The sequence below is a fragment of the Narcine bancroftii genome, chromosome 13 (genome assembly GCF_036971445.1).
Source record: "Narcine bancroftii isolate sNarBan1 chromosome 13, sNarBan1.hap1, whole genome shotgun sequence".
NCBI classification, from domain to species: domain Eukaryota; kingdom Metazoa; phylum Chordata; class Chondrichthyes; order Torpediniformes; family Narcinidae; genus Narcine; species Narcine bancroftii.
This window is the reverse complement of record NC_091481.1, coordinates 18,114,349-18,136,135: the sequence shown is the minus strand read 5'-3', so window position 1 is coordinate 18,136,135 and position 21,787 is coordinate 18,114,349. Positions and strand designations below refer to the sequence as shown.

General features: G+C 36.1%; 1 protein-coding gene across 16 annotated transcripts in view; it reads left to right on the top strand.

Annotated features, from left to right (window-relative positions):
• hdac10 (histone deacetylase 10) overlaps positions 1-21,787 on the top strand; it is a 66,178-nt gene that overhangs the window by 4,075 nt on the left and 40,316 nt on the right. For 15 of the 16 annotated variants that reach the window (XR_011347827.1, XR_011347825.1, XR_011347826.1 and 12 more), the window contains exons 3-21: positions 204-338; positions 1,339-1,435; positions 2,495-2,592; positions 2,678-2,782; positions 2,867-2,935; positions 3,311-3,437; positions 5,179-5,244; positions 5,347-5,406; positions 5,850-5,939; positions 8,150-8,256; positions 9,017-9,084; positions 9,445-9,730; positions 10,589-10,679; positions 11,262-11,344; positions 13,067-13,123; positions 13,509-13,622; positions 14,905-14,986; positions 17,944-18,132; positions 18,852-19,002. Coding sequence is in view for 8 of the 16 variants with exons in the window: in XM_069907878.1 (XP_069763979.1) it covers positions 204-338; positions 1,339-1,435; positions 2,495-2,592; positions 2,678-2,782; positions 2,867-2,935; positions 3,311-3,437; positions 5,179-5,244; positions 5,347-5,406; positions 5,850-5,939; positions 8,150-8,256; positions 9,017-9,084; positions 9,445-9,730; positions 10,589-10,679; positions 11,262-11,344; positions 13,067-13,123; positions 13,509-13,622; positions 14,905-14,986; positions 17,944-18,132; positions 18,852-19,002 (2,075 nt within the window). In the remaining 8 variants the exon portion in view is untranslated. Of the gene's footprint in view, positions 1-203; positions 339-1,338; positions 1,436-2,494; positions 2,593-2,677; positions 2,783-2,866; positions 2,936-3,310; positions 3,438-5,178; positions 5,245-5,346; positions 5,407-5,849; positions 5,940-8,149; positions 8,257-9,016; positions 9,085-9,444; positions 9,731-10,588; positions 10,680-11,261; positions 11,345-13,066; positions 13,124-13,508; positions 13,623-14,904; positions 14,987-17,943; positions 18,133-18,851; positions 19,003-20,475; positions 21,281-21,787 lie in introns of those variants that run through there. The other variant, XM_069907884.1, reaches the window with a different exon arrangement.

Below are 21,787 nucleotides of genomic sequence, written 5' to 3'. Positions count from 1 at the left end.
AATCTTTGCTATCCACAAAGTAATTTTAAACCTTAAGGCAAGACACCAGTACGCAGATAAATTTTATGATTATGTCATTACTCTACTAGTCAGAATTGTGTTTCTTTCAGTTTTGTAGCATTCATTAGAAAGATAGTTAATGAAGAACTTACTGTAATCCAATTCATTAATTGTGGTAACGTTCTCTTTTGTTTACATCTTAGCCCATCTTGCAGCATTGAAATACCAGAAAGACTGTCTGCTACCTTTGAGAAGCTGAAACATTATGGTCTTGAGGAAAGATGTATCCAACTATCAGTTCGAGAAGCCATTGAAGAGGAACTCATTTTGGTTCACAGGTTGGATGGGCATTTAAGATGTAAATGTAGACAAACACATGTTATCAGGCCCTTCTGGCCCATAAGCCTGTGCCCTACAAATACACAATTAACCTATAAACCCCTGCAAGGTTTTGAAGGTAGTAGGAAACCAGAGCACTGCAGGAAACCCATGCAAACACAGGAAAACATACAAACTCCTTACAGACAGTGCCAGATTCAAGCCCGGGTTGCTAGATCTGTAATAGCATTACACTAACCGGTACACCAACTGTGATTAAACTGTGATGATCTTCCCCTCTTCTCCTTTTCTTGGAGTGAAACTTTGAGCAGCAGACCTTTCCCATTTCTCTCCTTCACTGCTCTTGTTCCCAAAAATATCTGAAGTATTGCTATTTTTCACAGTGTTGAATGACAGTGTTGAGTCATAATGTTGAAGCCATGCCATTTGTACATTCATCAAGAAATGCAAGTTGAAAAAAATGTGGCAATTTATTCTTTCTATATCATATATATTTGCCTTTATAACAATTTAAAGCATGTTGGCATTGCATGTTAAAATATAGATGCATGAGTCTCATTTTAATGAATTTGAGATAATTTTTCAAACTATTTGTATCACTTATTCATCAATTGACCATCTCTAATTTTATTTTAAAGCAGGTTCAGAAGCTTTAATCTTAAGGCATTATGCAATTATGACACTAAAATTTGGTTCAGCAAATATCTTGTTAAGTTTTTATTCTGATTTTCATCTTAAATGATATTGTGCTGTTTAGATTATTCAAGATCTTTCAAAAACTACTAATTTACATCCTTAATATTTGGCATTTTTTTTTGAGTATCCTTCCACAATTCTGCCAGTTCACATAACTTGCTCTGTCTTGACAATTCAAGCTTGTACTCTTTTTTCTGATTTAGTCACTTGTAACCTGAAGTATTATAGAAGAGGACACCTGAGTTTTTAATTTGCTTAACTTGTGCTTGGGTGAGATCTCACTCAAGTGTTTCCTTTTTGCAGCTTGGATTATTTGGAAGCTGTTAAATCTACTTCATTTATGAATGTTGAAGAATTGAAGAGCTTTTCCTACAAATTTGATGATATGTTTTTTCATCCAGTAAGTAAAATTCTTGCAGCAAAAAAAAACAAGTTGACTTTGGCAAAGTTTTGTTTCAATTTCCTTTCATTGTGTTTGTTTTATTAAATTAAAAGTACTTTTATTTGTGTTCAACTTTTCCATCAAGACCCATTCCAGCATCAGTCATGTAATTTAAACTAATTGGCTATACCCGTGGTTTATAGTTTAGATTTGAACTGTGAAGACTAATGACCATCCACAGAGTATCTCTTTTCTAAAAAGTTTGCACATTCTACTTTTAGATTTTTAAATACAGTATCCATGAATTGAAAAGCATTGATTTTTGGTTAATGAATTTGATTGAACAAAACATATTTATTAGTAGAAATGTGAGTGACAAATTAATATAAAAAGTTCAAATTCTATTTTTTTAATATATTATTTAAATTTTCCACATATGTATTCACGTCAAAATACAAAATATAATAATGTAATCATATCAAATAAATTTGAATTTTCTTAATATAGAATGGTGCTTACATGGAGAATTATGTAAGTGAACTTAATCAAAGTTTTGGATGAGGCGAAGAGTAGGTAGATTTTCTGAACCTAATAAATATCTCATTAGAATGACTATATTAAAAAAAAACAGGCTAGAAATGTAAATTTAAGAATAAAGCAAATGAATGTAAAATATCCAAAACTGAAGCAGAAAATCTATTCATTAATTTTCAATTTAATTTAATTTATTAATTTTAATTCAGAGAGACAGCATGGTTACAGGCCCATCCCACCCACCCAAATACACCCAAGTGACCCGACTAACACTGGACTCCTTTGGAATGTGGGAGGAAACCAGAGCACCCGGAACAAACCCATGTGGACACAGGGAAAATGTACAAACTCTTTGCAGATAGCGCTGGATTCGAACCAAGGTCACTAGTGCTGTAATAGCTAACTACTACCCTAGTGCTGCCCCAAAATAAATTATTAAAAGACAACAGTCAAATTAATTAAAAAGAAAATGAATGTAGGGATTGATCACTAATTTTTTTCATAATTTCACATTTGTCCTATCCTATCCTGCTTTTGTTTTAGAATTCCTATCACGTTGCAAAACTATCTCTGGGAGCAACTCTGCAACTTGTTGACGCAGTCATGTTGGACAAAGTGAGGAATGGGATGGCACTGGTCAGGTACAGGATAACTTCAGACCTGTTTCGTTGATTAACTTCAAACACCATATTTACAAACATTTATATATTGCTTTTCCTTCTGCAGACCTCCAGGTCATCACAGCCAGAAAAGTGAAGCCTGTGGATTTTGCATCTTTAATAATGTAGCAGTTGCAGCCAGATATGCAAAACAAAGATATGGAACGAAAAGGTGGAGTGGCTAATGTTTCAAAGACAGAGAGCAAGATTTTTGTTCATAATAATGAAAATAGTTTATATCGTTTTATTCTGCCAGGATTCTGATAGTTGATTGGGATGTGCATCATGGCCAGGGAACTCAGTACACATTTGAGGAGGATTCCAGGTAACCTTTGTGTTTTTCACAAATCCAGAAGCATTATTGACATTTATGATTATGTTTGGAGAGAATCCATCTTGTTTTTGTCCTTATTGAAAAGAGACTTGGGTGCCACTATCAACTGGTATTGGATAAAAAAAATCACTATTTCATTGGATTTTAAAAAATCACTATTTCATTGGATTTAAAAAATCACTTTCATTGGATAAAAAGAATCACTATTTCATTGGATTAAAAAAAACACTATTTCAATCCTTTGTTCTGTCGTGATATTTGACCTACCTGAGATGTTAATGAACATGTTGCAATTCTTTTGCTGTCCCAGAAGGATACTCTTTTTGGATATAAACGGTCGTGTTTTAATGGCTTTGTGTTTTTTAGTGTCCTGTACTTCTCATGGCATCGCTATGAACATCAGCAATTTTGGCCCAATTTAAAGGACTCTGACTATGATGCTATTGGAAAAGGCAGTGGGGCAGGATTCACCGTAAATATTCCATGGAACAAGGTGTTTTTACAAATAAGAGTTCAAACTTATTTCCTTAAATGACCATGTTTGCGCAAATGGCCTCCTCCTACATCTATTTTCTCTGATCCTATGTTTTGAACAATTAATCATGCTGAAGGAGTTGATCACTCTGTCACATTGGTGCTGTGACAACTGGTTTTCTTATTGACTTGCTTTTCAAATGAATGTCTGAGCATCTTCAATAGTAGCTATTGTTTCTGCGCACTGTTAGTTCATTAGTCATCCAAGTATCTAAACATGGCACTTCCTTACTTCTCATCTACATGTGTTCCTTGTCAGCATCATGTGAAGTAGATTACGTAAGTGCACTTTATATCTGGACTAGGCCCTACGATCTCCTTTTTAAACTCATGTACATTTTCAGCCTTGCATATAAACCACAATTCAGAGTTGAAAAATCAAACACTAATAATGCAGGATTTACATTCTGCTTTCAGAATGCTGCACAAAGCACAAATAGATCTTTGTTTACAGTATGTGCTGGTCAATGGAATAATGTGCTGAACAAAACCGATTTGAATGGAAGTGAAGTGAGAAAGGGAAGGTGTGGGCAAATGTGATGTCAAACAAAGTGAAGATTTTGCTCATTCCGGAAGTGGAGTTGTTCAAGAGAACAACCCTTCAGACTTGAAGGGCCGACATGGCCTGTTTCCGTGCTGTCAACGGTTATATGGTTCTATTCTATTAGCCTCTGTTATGTCCAGATTCTTTCAGAGTACTCTATCAAGTTGAAGTGACTATTTTCAGTTTTGTCATCCGATTTCTCAAGATTTTGATCTTCCATCTCTATTATCAACATTGTCTTAGCCTATTTGCTGTCAAGACCCTTGTCTGTGTCTTTGCCACCTTCAAGCTTGAATTTATTAATGGCTGTCTTGGATGCCCTCTCACAACATTCACCTCGTCTAAAATCCTGTAACTCACATTCTTGCTGACAAGAACATCATGTTGGACCTGGTCTTCATCCTATGTATAAATCTCTTTGTGATCCAGCTATCATATACTCTCCCTCTCATGCCTTCCAAATCAGTCTTTAAATGTGGGTTGATGTAATTCCTTGCCTTTTTTCCCCACCCCACCCAATCATTTAATCTGCTATTGCTCTCAGGTAAATTGCCTCTATCAGCACTCCTCATAAAGCCATTTAATTGATTCACCATTTTATTATGTATTTTGGCTGTGTCATTTTATGTCTTATTATATTTCTGTGAAGTGGCATAGGATCTTTAAGATAAAGACGTTATGTAAATAGCAGTCCATAATTTTCCTTCTGCATCATCTTTGCTGCAGGAATTCATTGTGATACAGTATAATATTCCATGACCTAATAATCTTTTCTCTTTATTCATTTGATGATTCTGAATCTGGGTCCCATGTTACAAATTCTCCATTCACCATCAGTGGAATTTTTTTTTACCGCGAAGGCAAGTAAACCAAAGTCAGAGCTCAGTTCAAAATCATCGCAAGCTGTGATCATGAACCATGTGTATCTGTTCTAGGCTGTCAAAACTGAATTATAATTAAAAGCAAACTGGTTCAGTAGTGTACTTCAAAGAAAGTCACATCTTAAATGTGACTGATGTAATACCATGCGCCTCCTACTTAATCACCTGAAGGAAATTTAGGAAGACAGTTATTCAGTGATTTCCAATTATGATCTACCTTGACCTCATTAATTTCTCCATTTTATTTCTCAATTTTATTTTTAAATTCATAACAGATTGGAATGGGAAATGCTGATTACTTGACGGCTTTCTTTTCCACTTTGCTTCCGATGGCTTATGAGGTAATTCATATTATCATTGAATTAAGAGTCCTGTGTATATTTTATGGAACATATTTGCTTTTGCTTGCTGTTAATAAATGATTTCACTCATTCTTATTACAGTTTAATCCAGAATTAGTTCTGGTGTCAGCAGGATTTGATTCCGCAGTTGGAGATCCTGAGGTATCTTTTATTTTAATTGATACACCGCCGTCTCCATCATTAATAGATGTGAATGTTTTAAGTTAGTTTTTAAATTTCATTGAAATAAAACTTTTTGCATGTGCCAATAATGTTGTATTTTAATTTTTGTTTCCATTATATTTCCATATTTAGCAACATGTTTGTATGAAATACCCAAATGTCTCATTTACTTAAACCAATGTAATGATGTCTGAACTGTGCTTCGACTGGATTAAATTCAATAAGAGCTAAAGCTAAAATCATTAAATTTATTTTAATAGTTAATGAAAGTTGAAGCAACACTAAGAGATAACTCCGTAAGAATAAACCAAGAGATTTTAAAAAAAACCAAGAGATTTTTTTTTCTGGAAAGTTTCTCGAAAATGTTTGTCATAACAATGTACAACTGATACAGTTTAACAGTTTACGTTGCCATCTTCCAGGGTGAAATGTGTGCTACACCCGAGTGCTTTGCTCATCTCACTCAAGCACTGATGCCATTAGCTAATGGGAAATTGTGCGTTGTTTTAGAGGTACGTACAACCCCAACTATAATAGAATATTTTGTCAAATTTTACGTGTATGCACAGCACAGTAAAACTCCAATAATCTGAAATCCCTATTGCTCAGAAATCCCAACGATTTGGTCTTGTCATTTGACTCTATTGAACATGGAATGCAGTGGAATGATTGTTGTGGAAATTGTGTGTATAATAACAATAGGGATTATTGAGTATATGATGCTCAAGTCAGCATTAGGTCTTCACTGAAACTCTAGTCCTGTGTTGCACCAGTTCTTTACATCAAGCTTGAAATGCCAGAGCATATTCCTTTCTTTCTCAATTTATTCACTATTTAAGATTTGAGTTTCACTGACAGGTGGACCTTTCTTGTTATTCCGAAAAGCCTTTGAGAAGGTGATCTAGTGTCAAGTTTATTGTCATCTGCTTAACCCCACGAAGCAGCGTTCTCCAGTCTTCAGTGCAAACCACCCAGACACACAATCACACATAATACACAGACAGACAAACAAGTATTCATATATACAAATAAATAAATATTGTTTCGTGAATAGGAGAGTCTCGGATGGGGAGTGTGAGCAGTCCCTTTGGTCATTCAGCATTCTACTGCCCATGGGAAGAAGTTATTCCTCAGCCTGGTGGTGCTGTCTCTGGTACTCCTATATTTCTTTCTTGACAGGAGCAGCTGAAAGATGCTGTGTGCAGGATAGAAAGGATCATCAATGATTTTGCACACCCTCTTCAGACAACGATCTCATTAGTGGGATGAAGGGAGAATCCAGTAATCCTCTTCCACTCTTGTGGTGCTGTATCTCTATGTAACTAAAGATTCCAGATTCGGATCACAGATTAAATACATGACATCACATACAATCCTGAGATTCTTTTTCCTGTGGGCGGTAGAGAATTACCACTTATTGGTAGTACAAACTACACTTGTAAACAAATAAACAAATGTAAACAACTGTGCAATACAGAGAGGAAAGAAAACAAACAATAAAGTGCAAAAGTAAAAGTCCTTAAATGAGTTCTTGATTGAATTTGTCATTGAGCAGTCTGGTGGTGGAGGGGTAGCAGCTGTTCCTCATTGTAGTGGTGTGAGGCTTGTGGCACTTATACCTCTTTCCTGATGATAGCAGCGAGAACAGAGCATGTGCCGGGTGGTGTGGGTCTTTGATGATTGCTGCTGCTCTCTGTTCGATGGTGGGGAAGGTTTTGCTTCTGATGTCCAGGGCTGTGTTCACTACCTTGTGCAGGGCTTTACACTCAGAAGTATTGCTGTCCCCATACCAGACTGTGATGCAGCCAGTCAGCACACTATCCACCACAGATCTGTGGAAATTTGCCAGGGTGGCCGAGGTCATACCAAACCGCCACAAACTCCTGAGGAAATAGAGGCACTGACATGCTTTCCTCGCAATGTCTATGGTTCAGGAAAGATCCTCCGAAATAGTACCAAGAATTTAAATTTTCTCACCCTCTCCACCTTTGATCCCCCAATAACCACTGAATCATACGCATCTGGTTTTCCCTTCCTGAAGTCAACAAGCAGTTCCTTAGTTTTGGTGACATTAAGTGCAAGGATGCTGTTGGTGCCCCATTCAGCCAAGTTTTCAATCGCCCTCCAGAACGCTGACTTATCTCCACTTTTTATACAACCCAGAGCTCTAGAAAACATAATTCTGAATGATGTTTAATACAACAGTTTTCAAAAAAATTTTTGAATTGTACTTCATTAGAGATTTTCTTTGTCCCTGTTAATGTAATCTTGATATTGAAGGCTTCTTGGCTTCAATATCATGATTACATTAACAGAATTTAATTCGCTCATTAGAATTCATAATTAACATTCAGTTAAATGGAGGAAGGAAAATATTGGGCAGTCCCTTTGAGGTCAAGGATGATATACTTTTGCAAGTCCTAAGATTATACTTTATCAAGGGGCCTTTGAGAACATCTTTAAATTATTTCATCTCTTTTTGAGAAAGATCAGAATAGAATAATAACAAAAAAAAATATTTTAACAGTTTTGATGACATTTAAAATAATCTGTATCCTGTTAACCACTGTTCTGTATCATGTAAATATAAGGTAATACGTAGGTGAAAGCAAAGTAGTTCATGTTGAAGAATGCATCAGTCAAAATGATGCAGGGAGAAAGATTGTCCATTTCATACACAACCTGTCTTGTTCAAGTCTTAACTTAAGTACTTTATTTTTAGGGAGGATACAACTTGCGTTCTCTTTCAGAGTCTGTCGGTATGACTGTTCGAGCATTATTAGGAGACCCCATTCCTCCATTGACTGGCCAGATGGCACCATGCATAAGGTATTTAGTTAATGTATATTTTCTAATTTTATTATTTCTTCTTCATTAAACAAATTAACAATTTCACTTGAGAACAACTAATTACTAAATAGTGTTTAGCACGACAATTATTACGTACTTAAAACATTCTGCTCTGTTTTAAAAATGATTATGGGCATAGTCATATGATTGAAATAGGTTTTAATTCTTTGTCTTAAATATTTTTTGCCAGTCTGTGAAAAGTAGGTTGCATTTGGAACCGCACAGTAATAGAAAACTATTATGTAGGACAAAGACTAGTGCTTTTAATAACATTGGGCCAATGCCTTTAAAAGTAAAGAGTTCACACACAACATTACTTCAAGATCAAATTAATGAACTAAGGATAAATAATTGGACGTGATTTTAAAGCTTAATCAACTTTCTCCATTCTGCCTTATTGAAGTCAAATCATATTTATAATAGGACCTTGACCATAGTGAAGATTTTTTTCTCTTGAATGCTGTTAACATTGCTGCATTTAGATTTATAAGAAAAGAAATACCATGATCCCAGAGAGTGTAACAAGCATGAAAAGCCTATGATGGCTCAGCTCAGCCAACCTGCCAACATCTTGGGTTGTGCAAAGACTGAAGGAAGTATTAAAATATTAATTTGTGATCTGGCATCCATTTGTGCTCCCAATCTTAATGATCTTAGGTTTAGTAGTAATGTGAAATTGAAATGTGAAGAACAAAGCAACTATGTTTTGAATATCAATCATTTTGTTCTCTTTATGCAGTGCTGTGGAAACTATTCAAAATGTAAGAACTATACATCAGCCATACTGGAAATGTTTGAAATACCATGGTAATATTTTAATATCTTTACCACTCTATTTAAGAAGGAAATTTCCACACAAATAAATTATATTTAAATAATCTGGATTCTCTTCAGTGACTGTACAGGAAGAACTGTTCCGCTCACATTATACCGTACTTGAAAATTGCAGAATAGATCTATTCCTCGTTAGGTCTGTCCAGTTAAGTTCCGAACTGGAAGAGCAGTCAGATCATAATCCACTGAAAGTTGAAACTTTTCTTTTGTCTCTGATATAAACTTTGTTAAAGATTTTCTTTTGTTTGTTCTGGATATGGTAATATGAACTAAATACACATTAACTGATACACACTGTACTGACTCATGTTTAACTTTGCATAATTCTTTCAGAAAGTGTCATTATTAATGAATCAAGCACCAAGAAATTGAACTTTGGTGTCAAAGAGCATAATTTTGAATCAGTTGATACCAGAAATGTTGAGAAAAAAATGGCATTGCTCTCCAAAGAGAAGCAAGATTTTGAAGAATTCATGGATTTCCACATGAAGAAAATTCTTGTGTTGGCTCCCCCTGTAAGAACTGCATGGGCAGGTGATGTGAAGTCAGCAAACTTGGATCGTTGCCATAAAGTAGAAGCAAAGGAAATCTCCATGGAAGAAGCTGGCAATCTCATCAGGTTTGGCTATTTTGATGGGAGGGGGGGTGGGTTGGGAGGAGGGAGGGGGGGGGGAGAAAATGTCACTGTATATGTGTGAAAAGGAAAAAGTGTGTATCATGCCTAATGTGATTTATGGTGTGAAAAATAAAAAATTTAAAAAAAAAAGGTTTGGCTATTTTGGCTACATCTTTTACTTAAGATGATCCTCAATGCTGTCAAAGAAGGCTTCTGTTTTCAAGTTGTGTTCAGTTTGCTCGCCTTTGTGTGAAGATAACCTGCTTCATTTGCTTCCAGTACATTGGGTCGAAGGAATGAGAAATTGGATAGGTTTGCCGCTGAATTTAATTTATCCCTGATGGAAGTGTAAAAATAGAAATAGCATTAAATCCATGCTAAATAATTAAGACTCATTGGGGAGAAATTCTGTTTTTTGTATATGATATTTGGTGTTTGTTGACATCAGTAGGACTGAATATTTCATAATAATTGCACACTATCACTGCCCCCCAATATGCTTGAAATTACAAGCAGAAATAATTTCTTCCCTATCCTCCTATAAGAATTTCCACCTGTTTTAAGTACAGGGTGCATAATCATTTCAGAGAGGTTGGAGAAAATAGTAATAAAATAAACTAATAAGGATGGATGGAAAGAAAAGCTTATGAGTTTTACTGTTTTCACTGGCTATCATTAAAGTTGATTGCATGCATCCAGAGAATATATCACCAGAAAGATTTCTGATGTGAGAAATTTACAATCAAGCTACACCTCGGAAAATCAGAAGTGCAATTTTTAAAAACAGCCTTAGACTGGCATCAGCTGAAGATTGACATGATTCACACTTTACTTAAGTATAATTTCTTAAACTTTTCACAGTGGCCATGATGCTGTAGACCAGGATGACAGATGTCTTTTACCGTCATTGGGATGTATATTTCCACTAATTGATAAAATAATCAAAAGAGAGGTAGGTGCAACCTGTGGCTGCCATGTACATGGTGAAATTAGAACAAATTGCCAATAATCAGGGAGAGAACAGATGCTTAATCATTCCATGATTTATGGACTGAGAAATAGTAAGCCAAACACTAAGTGTTGAATTAACAAACATGATTTTTTTTTTGTAAGTTTCATTGCTTCCATTCATTTATTGGTTACAATTCTTGTTTTGGACTAAACTGAGTATTAATTGTGGAACTCGGTGGGGGGGGGGGTGTTAAAATTTTAGAATTTTTTTCCTTCCTCTTTTTCCTTCAAAGACTAAATTTCGGTTAACCATCCTGGTATCTCCTCATGTCAAATTTTGATTGATAGCACTTTAGCAAAACATCTTTGGATATTTCACCACATTAAGGATACAATGGAAAGGAAAGTTTTACCTAAAAGAACTGTGTGGTGTCCTTCAATTATAATTACTATTACCACTCTCATAACCATTTAGTTCAGTTTGAGTTCAGGTTGTTTGATGAAGATGTTTGTGAAAAGTTGTTTAATGCAGAACTGAATCAACTGGTGTCGTGCTCTTACAGCTTTGTTTCCTGTTACTTAGGTTCGAAATGCTATTGTGGTAGCCCTGACATTGTCATCTAGTGCCATTGCAGTGCGGTATAGTATTACTGTTGGAGCAAGCAGGTATATAAATGTTGAGATTAAACTGAATAGGTAACAGATAGTCCCCGACTTACGATGGGGTTCGGTTCCGCGACTCGCACTGTAAAGTGAAATTATCGTAAGTTTGGATCTACCTGTCCTGCAGGGAGACTGATATCCCTGCTCCTACTGGGAGGCCGACCCAACATCCCCAATCTGATTCTTGTCATTCTGAAAGTGTAAATTTGTATATATTTTAACTGCTGGCTTCTTGCATCTCATCTAGATATTGAATAATTTTTGGCAAATCCCTAAAGTATTCTCCCTTGCATCCTTCTTTCGGGGTATTTTGAAGAGCGATCGTGACCAATGCTGCGGCCATTTTACCCCTCTCCGATTCAGATACTGTACATTAACTGCAGTGTCTACTGTATCATCCCTGCTAAATTCAGCTAGGTTGGCACAAACTAAAAATTGTACCTAGTAATTGCCATTTATGACAAATTCAATCAATTTTTGCTGAAGTAGACTAGATTTATGGACTGACCGGAAGATATTGTCTGATTTTCACCGATTTTACTGCTGGAACTCTAGGAGGAACTCTGAAAAGTCAAGGATGAGGAAAGACTCCCTCTTTTTGAAATTACAGTAAAAGCCCTGATATCCAGCATCTATGGGGATTGGTAGATGCCGGATAGTATATTTTCCATTTGCTTGAGACTTAGTCTTACAATGTCCAACTAATACACCTGCATTAAGAATGAATAGTTTAGGAGACAAAAGCAAAAATACTATACTGTACTTAAAATGAACAAACTTCACTTCCATGAATATATAAACCTTAAAGCATTTTACTTTATTTTCAGTCACATTTTTTTTTTTAAATTTAACCATTGATTCATCTCCAGGTTCCTCTCCCTCCACGAACCTACACGAAAGACGAGCGATAACATTATACATAATTATCCCCACCCCCTCTCCCCCCAGAAATTTACAGATAAAGCCTCTGCCCGGGGCAGGAATAAAGGGACACTTTAAGAGAATCACCTTAATGGTGAGTGACATCCTGGGCGACACCATTGCTGTTTCACACAACTTTATTCAAACAGCTACTACGAGCAAAGCACAACCAAGGCCCTCCACTGGCTGACTATTTGCTGCCGCCTTTTGAACTAATGTATTTTTAATCTATTATTTTATTCTTATTCATTTTAATTTTTAAATTTTTTTTGCTGGTTGGTTGAATTCTTGATAGCAGGGGTTTTACTGTATATGCTTTAATGTTTGTAGTGACGTAAAATTTCAAGGAAAGAATGCTGAGGCAAGCATGTCTCTTAAATAAACCAGCTTTCTTCAACATTTAATTTCACAATCTTTTTTTATATTTTATGGTCTTTGTTTTCTTTGGTATTTACCATATTTTGTACTTATTTCATCTTGCAGATAATACCTTATGCAAAGTTTGTTCTTCTGTTTCACAGCAAATATATTTGTGAATGTTTTTTTAAAATTTTAATTTCATCGATAGAGCACGGTAGAAGGTCTTTCTGGTCCGTTAAACCCATGCCACCCTATTAATCCTATACGTTTTGGAGGGTGGGAGGAATATTTATCTTATTCAAATGTGGGTGTGACTACTTCACTGTGGGCTGAGCATAATGTTACTTTCACCAATATAATGACCATTGGCTTCCAGTTATTGCCTGGATTTTGTAGAATTGTTTTATATTAATATTGTGAAGTTTATGTATGTTTTTCTTTAAGAGTTCTTCTTCTGCTCCTTGGAGAAGCTGATATTCCAGTTGATGTTACAGCTGATGAGTAAGTTTCTGCTGTTTCTCTTCAAATGGTATTTAAAACCTTAAACTGATTGGAAATTATGACATGGCTGACCAAAGCCTTGGTTAGATCATATCTAGAATACCATGATCAGTTCAAAGACAACAGCCTAGAAAAGATATGATCGCTTTGTGGGAGCACAGCATTCATTTTCCAATATTAATACAAAAGAGCACTTTATCGAATGCCTTCCAGACATCTAAGAATACCACATCCACCTCGTCTCCTCTATCCACTGCACTTGTAATATCCTCAAAGAACTTCAGTAAGCCAGTGAAACATGACCTTCCCCTCCTGAATCCATGATGCATTTGTCTGATGGAACAATTTCTATCCCAATGTCTTGCGTTTTCTTCCTTCATGATAGTTCAAGCATTTCCCCAACTATGGTCATTAACAGGACTAGGCAAACCAGATGGAGAAAGGATATTCCTGATAAATGGAATGTCCAGAAGCAGAGTTCACAGCTTCAGGATACAAGGTATGCCATTTAAAACCAAGATTGAGAAATTTCTTCACCCTGAGGGTGTTGGAAGCCAAGACATTAAATAAATTGTGAAATAACATTAATGTATTTCTTAATTCCAAAGGGATAGAGGGAGAAAACAGGAATATTGATAATCTAGAGCAAAAAACTACCTTGTGCAGGAATGCAAGTTGAACAGCAACTTTTAGGTTGAAACCTTCATCAAGACTGTTGAGGGGTTTTGACTGGAAATATCGGAAATTCCTCCCCCTCACCCCTCCCAGATGTTATTCAACCTGCTGAGTTCCTCCAGCAGGTTATTTTTTGCTCCAATCTCCTTTGTCACCAATATGGTGCCTTGTTTGCTAAAGCCATTTGGTAAACACATCAAAATGCTGGAGCAACTCAGCTGCTCTTTTCAGTATCCAAAGGAGACAAAGATATATTGCCGACGTTTCGGGCCTGAGCCCTTCTTCAAGGAAAAATTGGAAAAGCCAGAAGCAGGATGTATCAGAAACAAAGGGGGAGGAATCCAGACCAACAAAAGGTGTTAATTGGATATGATAGGCCACTTGGTAGAATTTATCATGTCTTTGCAAAAGGAGTCAGAGAATGGAGAGACATAGGGGAGGAATGGGGTGGGAGGGGATTTAACAAAAGCCAGAGAACAAGATATTAATGCCATCTGGTTGGAGGGTGCCCAGTCAGAAGATGAGGTGTTGTGTCTCCAATTTATGGGTGTTCTTAGTCTGGCAGTACGCGAGACCATGGACAGACATGTTGGCAAGGGAATGGAATGGAGAATTGAAATGGGTCGCCATTGGGAGATCCTTGCTATTGTGACGGACAGAGCTGAAGCGATACCTTATCTCGTTAAAGTTGTTAATTTCATTCTTGAAATCAACTTGTTTGGCATATTCAGGTAAATGTCAATAGACATCACTCAGGGACAACAATTGTGGCTTATTTTTCTCCTGTTTAATTAGGCCAATTTTTTCCTAAATACTTTCCCATCCTGTCAATAAATATTTTTCACAATCAAATATGGGCCCTTTTTTGTATAAGCTTCATCTTTACTCTTCAAAAATTGAAGATTTAAGATCCATATATTGTTCTTAGATTATGAAGTTGGCATATCTGCAGCACTTGTGATGAAAGGCCAACTTGAGATGAAATTATATTGCAGATTTATGGAATTCTTCATTGTATATGTTCATCATGACAAATTATAAATGAAATGTATTATAACTTTGTAATATTGAAGCTGAGAGCAATATTTTTTTTATTTAATGTTCAGAAAAATCCTAGTGGTGAACATATTTGGGAAACTGGACAAGAAGAGGGGAAACAATTACTTTATCCCAATTTACTGGAAAGAGGTAAGTGTATAAAATGGCTGTGACATAATATTTATCAGGGAAAGCACCCTAATTTAAGTTCAGGAGAATTTTTTCTCCTCTGTTTGGAATTTCCTGGTGGTTGAGAACGCTCTACTGTTCAGGGATTGGAGAGTAATGTATTGTTAATACAGCAAACAAACTTGATTCTTGCACACAGGAACTTATATTTCCCCCGTTGACACCTATAATTTGGTCTATCTGGCATCATCAACCCTGCATCTCATCTGAATATGTGATTACAGACACAATGATAATCAAAAAATTTATAACAAACATGTATATTAAACTACAAGAAAAGGAGAATGAGGAAACAAATGGTAAAACTAAACAAAAATGGGAACAAGATCTAAACATAAAGATAAAGAAGGAAACATGGGAGAAGTTATGCTCAGGAACTATGAGAAATACAATAAATACGAGGTTACGTATGATACAATATAACTGGATACACAGGCTATATATTGGACCTCAAAAGTTAAATAAATGGGACCCAACAGTATCTGACAGATGTTTTCGCTGTAAAAAGGAAGTGGGAACAACAATTCATGCAATCTGGACATGTGAGAAAGTGAAAAAATTTTGGGAAAATCTAAACCAGATATTAAATAAAATCACAAAAAGCAATATACCAAAAAACCCAGAGATCTTCCTCCTAAGTAATATAAAAAACAAAGAATTTGGACTTGATTTGGATGGTGCACAAAAAAGATTTGTTAGGATAGCCCTAGCTTTAGCAAAAAAATGTATTATGTCAGCCTGGAAATTAGAAGATAATTTGAGAATACAACAATGGTATATAGAAATGAATAAATGTATTCCATTAGAAAAAATAACCTATAATTTAAGAAATAATATTACAATATTTGAACAAATATGGGAGCCATACATGAAACACAATAGAGAAAACCTACCGGGGACATCTATCACCTAAATTGACAGAAGGAGAAGGGAATGAAAAGAATTGACTCAGTGGAATTTCTTGTTTATTTTTATTGAGTGACAACATTGTTTGACGGGTTTAATGTATCTTAGATTCTGAACTTTAAATGAACGGGAGGGGAGGTAGGGAGGGTGGGATGGGAAAGGGGGGGGAGAAAATGACGTACATATTTGAAAAGGAATCTTGATCAATGTGGTTTATAGTGTGAAAAATTTTTAAAAGACCCTGCATCTCATCTTGTATTCATACACTCTCAGTGGAAAATTCCTTCTTCAACATTTGCGGATGAATGTTGGAAAAATACTTGTGATATTGGAAAAGAAGTCTGGATTCCTTTTGTAGACCATTAGAGTCATACAAGCACAGAGACTGGCTTTTTCCATGCCTGATCATCAAGTGTCCATCTAAACTAGTCTTCATTATTAGCGTTAAAAAACATTAATTAAGAAAATTTAGACATGCAGCATGGTAACAGGTCATTTTGACCCTCGAGTCTGTGCCACCTAATTTACACCCCATTAACCTGCACCCCTGATATGTTTTGAACGGTAGGAGTCCCCCGAGAAAACCCATGCAGACACAGGGAGAACATACAAACGCCTTACAGACAGCACGGGTTTCGAACCCTGGTCTGTTCTGCGCGAACCACCACATGCTAACAAGTGCTGCAGATATGCCAACTTCGTAATCTCCTAAGAATAATGTATGGATCTTAAATCTTCAATTTTTGAAGAGTAAAGATGAAGCTTATACAAAAAAGGGCCCATACTCGATTGTGAAAAATATTTATTCAGGACAGGATGGGAAAGTATTTAGGAAACAATTGGCCCAATTAAACAGGAGAAAAATAAGCCACAATTGTTGTCCCTGAGTGCTATCTATTGACATTTACCTGAATATGCCAAACAAGTTGTTTTCGAGAATGAAATTAACAAGATAAGGTATCGCCTCAGCTCTGTCCGTCACAATAGCATGGATCTCCATTTCAATTCTCCATCCCATTCCCTTGCCAACATGTCTGTCCATGGTCTCGCGTACTGCCAGACTAAGAGCACCCGTAAATTGGAGACACACCTCATCTTCTGACTGGGCACCCTCCAACCAGATGGCATTAATATCTTGTCACAGAAGCCATTATGAGGCTGAAACACACCCACACCTTAGGATGGCCTAAGTCAACAGGTTGGAACATCATTAAAAGAAAGAACATCGTGGTCAACTCTGTAATCGTCCTCGGAAGACGTCCACTCCTTGGTCCATAGATTTCTAGGTCTTAGTGATTCAAGTGCTGATCCAAATATTCCTTGAATCATGTGAGAGTACCTGCCTCCAGCACCACTACCATATGTAGTCCAGATTGCAGCCACCCTCTAGGTAAAATAAATTATTTTGCTCTCCTTGTCAACATCACCTTAAATCTATGCCCTCTAGTTTTAGAAATCTCATCGTGGGGAAAATGTTCTCATTACCTACTCAAGTCCTCTACTCCAAGCCTTTCCAATTTCTCCCTCTATCCTGGTGAATCTCTACACCTTCACCAGTGGACTTGCTTCCATTGCTTGACAAAATGTAAATAAATAACTATAGAATATACCAGAGGAATCATCTCCTGAAACAAAAGATGGACTGGGAACAATTAAAACCATAATCCTGGCCATAATTCCCCAATAACAAGACCCATCAATTCCAAAAGACCTTTAATTTTAATTTAGACTTGCAGTATAATAACGGGCCCAATTTACACCCAATTAACCTGCACCCCTGGTACATTTCAAATGGTGGGAGAAAACCAGAGCTACCCCCCCCCCCCCAGGGAAAACCCACACAGATGTGGGGAGAATATACAAACTCTTTACAGACAGCGTGGGATTCGAACCCTAGTCCAGATTGCTGGCGCTGTAAAGGTGATGTGCGAACCGCCACGCCAACCGTGCCACCTAGTGTAGTCAGTATAAGAAAGGAAGTATGTTTAATTTGAACAATATATTTCTTACAGGGTAATGAATGTGATGGCGATCTTCTTTATGCTACTTTTGAATTTATTTTACCTCTGGCGTATGGACACAATCCTGAACTAGTGATTTTGGCAGTGGGAGATAACACTGGAATTCAAGCAGTTACACTGGCTCACTTGACCCATTTACTACAGTTGCTTGCTGAAGGTCGGATCCTTGTAATAAGTCAGGTATGCTAAAATTAATTGAGTATTTGAGAGGGTGCAGATTTTTTTGTTGTAACTTAATATATTTAATTTGCATCAATGCAAGTTTGAAACCAAAAATCTTGTATCTCTGATCTGGTGCACGTAAAAGCATCGTTGCTGCAATGGATCACTGGCTAAATTACCACTAAGACATACGTTTTATATTAAACCACTTCCTGTAGATCTAGTTGTTTAGTCAGATCCCAAAAAGGTCTAAAGGTTTGATTCCATATTGAATTATCAGTAAGAAGCAGGAATGTGGCAGTTGCCCTTGCAGATATATTCTAAGAAAGTTGAGGTGAGGAGTCAATCCTGTTTGGTGACTTCTGTTATAAAAGGCATAATAGTGCATCTCCAAAGTAATGTCCCTACATTTACTAAGTTTACAAAATAAGGCGAACGGTATTCTGAAACTATTCCTCAAGGAAAGTAACACGGAGGTCACAGCATGTCCACGTTGCAGCTTCGGAAGTCTTATTGGAGGTCCTGCAGTCACCCTTCACTGAATCAACCACTGACATAGAGTTTACCATTGAAAGAGTCCATAACTTTTGGTGAATAGACGCAAAAATAAAAAGTATTAAAATGCTTTTGAAGGAGAAAAGATGGGGAAACACTGCATTTTTAAACAATGAGAGCAGAGAGCTGGTTTGATTTTTTTAAATCAGTAGCATCTTAACAGGATTTTTTTATTTGTTCAGGCTTCTGACCTTGTCGAGACTTTGGCAAGTTCCTTGCTAGGTGATCCGTTGCCTGCAATAAAATCCTTTGCTTTAAATCAAGAAAATGTATCTGTGTTGATGAAACTTAGACAAGAACTGAAGCAGCACTGGAAATTACTTCATAACAGTGGTAAGCAAAAAAAAAGTACATTTACATAACATTCTCCAGAAGAATTGCAATCCAAGTTAATTTTTGCCCCTCAAGTCTTTTCTACTGTAGTTCCCCCAAAGGTCAGCAATCTTTAGAGTAACAAAAGGGGCTATATCAGTTAATCGGTCAATATATATTTTTAAACATAAATTGTATTTTAAAATAAACTATGGTAGATGGATTTGCTCACCATTTGTGAATGGAAATAGATCAGAATTAAATTCAATTTCTTGTGTTAATGCTCTTTAAGTATTCAAATATGTTTTTTACATAGAACTTGCATGATTTTTTTCATTCTGAAGTGTCTCCCTTGCTTCCGGGAATGGCTGTTCACCCAGGAATGACCAAAACTCCAAATATCCATATCACACCATGAGTTTAGACAGAATATCTGAAGTGCGGTATTTTAGGAAGCTGGCCGTCCTATGCATTTGCCCGTTGTTCACGGATCGCCTACAGTTCAGTTTAGACTGCAGGAATTTCAGGAAATTTACTAGGGGTCTTGGAACGGGAATGGCACCCTCATTCCCATTCCGACTTTTTTGGACAGCATGTTTTGCTGGAAAATGGCAATGACTTTCTGGAATGCAGTGGCTGTAAAAAAAAAACAATTCCAGTAAATAGTTGATCTCTTGATCTTTGCTCTATAAATAAAGAGCAATAATTCCTCTTGTCTGTAATGCAATTATATCATAGCTCTGGACTTGTCGTCCCAGCTATTCATTTCAGAAAAATGCAGTTGCCCTTATTTCCATTCTATTCTTGCAGCTTGGAACATTGTCACATGATCTTCAGTCTGTCCTTTCAGCCAGGTATGGGACGCATTCCTGGTTGAAACATCAGAAAAATACAGATTGGAGAATAAAATATATTGCGACAATTAGACATTATCTTCATTTATTTCTCAATAACATGCTCTATTTCTTTGAAAATCAATAACTCCGAGGTTATCCAATCAGGGCACTGAAGGAACTCTTTTATCGAGTTATAAACTCTGCAACAAAACTGCACAAAAAAAATCCCTTGGCCCACTGATTCCATGCGAATGATCAACCATTTATCTGTATTGATACTACATTAATTCTTTTTTTTATTGTCCCCAAATATTTTACCATTCACCATGGGCAATATAGTCACCAGTTAACCTAGCAACTTCATGTCTTTAGGAAGTGGGAGGAACTCAGAGCACCCAGATGAAACCCACACAATCACAGGGAGAGCATGTAACCTCCATTTGTGCAGTACCCGAGGTTGGGATTGAACCTGGTACTGCAAGCTCTACTAGCTGCACTACTACTTACTGAAAAGCAACCATTCAGTGAATGATTATTCAGTAAGCCATTTAGGGAAAGTACAAGGTTAATACTTTTATGTCCAAAATCTAATATTGATATGAAACTTGAGGTTACAATTAGTTAGATGTAATAGTATTTCTCTTTTTCTCAAATGCAGTACATTAAACGGTTAAGCCAGTTTTGAAATTGTGCGTGGAGTGATAAAACAAGGAATGTGCAAATTCAAGAGTTTGGAAATCTCATCATTTTGGATTGAAATTCTTAGTTGGAAATAGAGCTTGTCTTGGAATTATAAAGATGAATTGACAAGCAAAAGTGAAGATGATTACTGTAATCATTGATCCTAATGTCAAAGCATCACCTACTTTCATGACCTACAGAAGCATTCTGTAGGTCATGCACAGAATTAATACTTAATGAAGATGAAGTGACAGTATATTTATATGTTTAGACCTGAGATGATATATAGTAGCATTGTTTAAATATCACCTTGAGAGGTTCTTAAAAGAACCGCAGTCCATGTCTTTGCTCCAGTGACTGAAGGAATTACTGTCTATGTTTACTAAATATTTTGGGGGAGTAATTAATGCAATTAAATGTATGAATTTAGTTACATTTTCTGTAGTTTAAAAATTAAATAATCACAGAAGACTTGGCAACCTTATTAAAAATACTAGCCTAAATTTAAGTTATTTCTACTGGTAGAATCAGTCCAATCAAACTGGAATCACCCACTTGTATCGTTTCCAGAACCATTCTGAGATATTTTACATTCCCTTAACATTCAAAATAGTAGATCAGACTCTGCTTACAAATGAATCCACCTTTTCAGGTCACCATTAAGATTTTTATGCTTTCAAATGAAAACACTCAAGTCACAATGAAATTTTTCTAATTCCAGAACCCTCTTTTTCTATGGTTTGAGTTCATTTTCTTTGGCAAATGTGTGAGCATATTTATATATAGTTTTCATATTTTAAAAATAAATAGAATTTATTGCAACAAAAATGACCCATCATGCTGTATTCATTTTCAGTGATTTTTGAATCTAAGCTTCACAGGTTAAGGATTGGGCTCCTTCATTAAAATGTCTATTTGAGTGATGAATCCATTTCCAGCTAAATTGATGAAATTGCACCCATTTTCCATTCCTAAATCCATCAAGGAATTAATTGTAAAAGAAAGTGAACCAACTGTTCTGTTAAACTTCCTAAATATGGAGCATAAAAATGGATCATTTTGCAGAAATTATTTAAATACATTTTTAAATCTAATCATTGCAACTCCAGGTATATTTGGGCACAAGTTCCCAAATGTATTCAAAGCAGAATTCAAAAATACTGTCTTTTATTTTGGTAATAAACCAGTTTTCACTTTGGGAGAATTTTTTAAATTAAAGCATGGGAACAACTACATACATGCAAGTATTTGCATTTCTCATTATGTGAATGTATTTTATTTAAATCTAA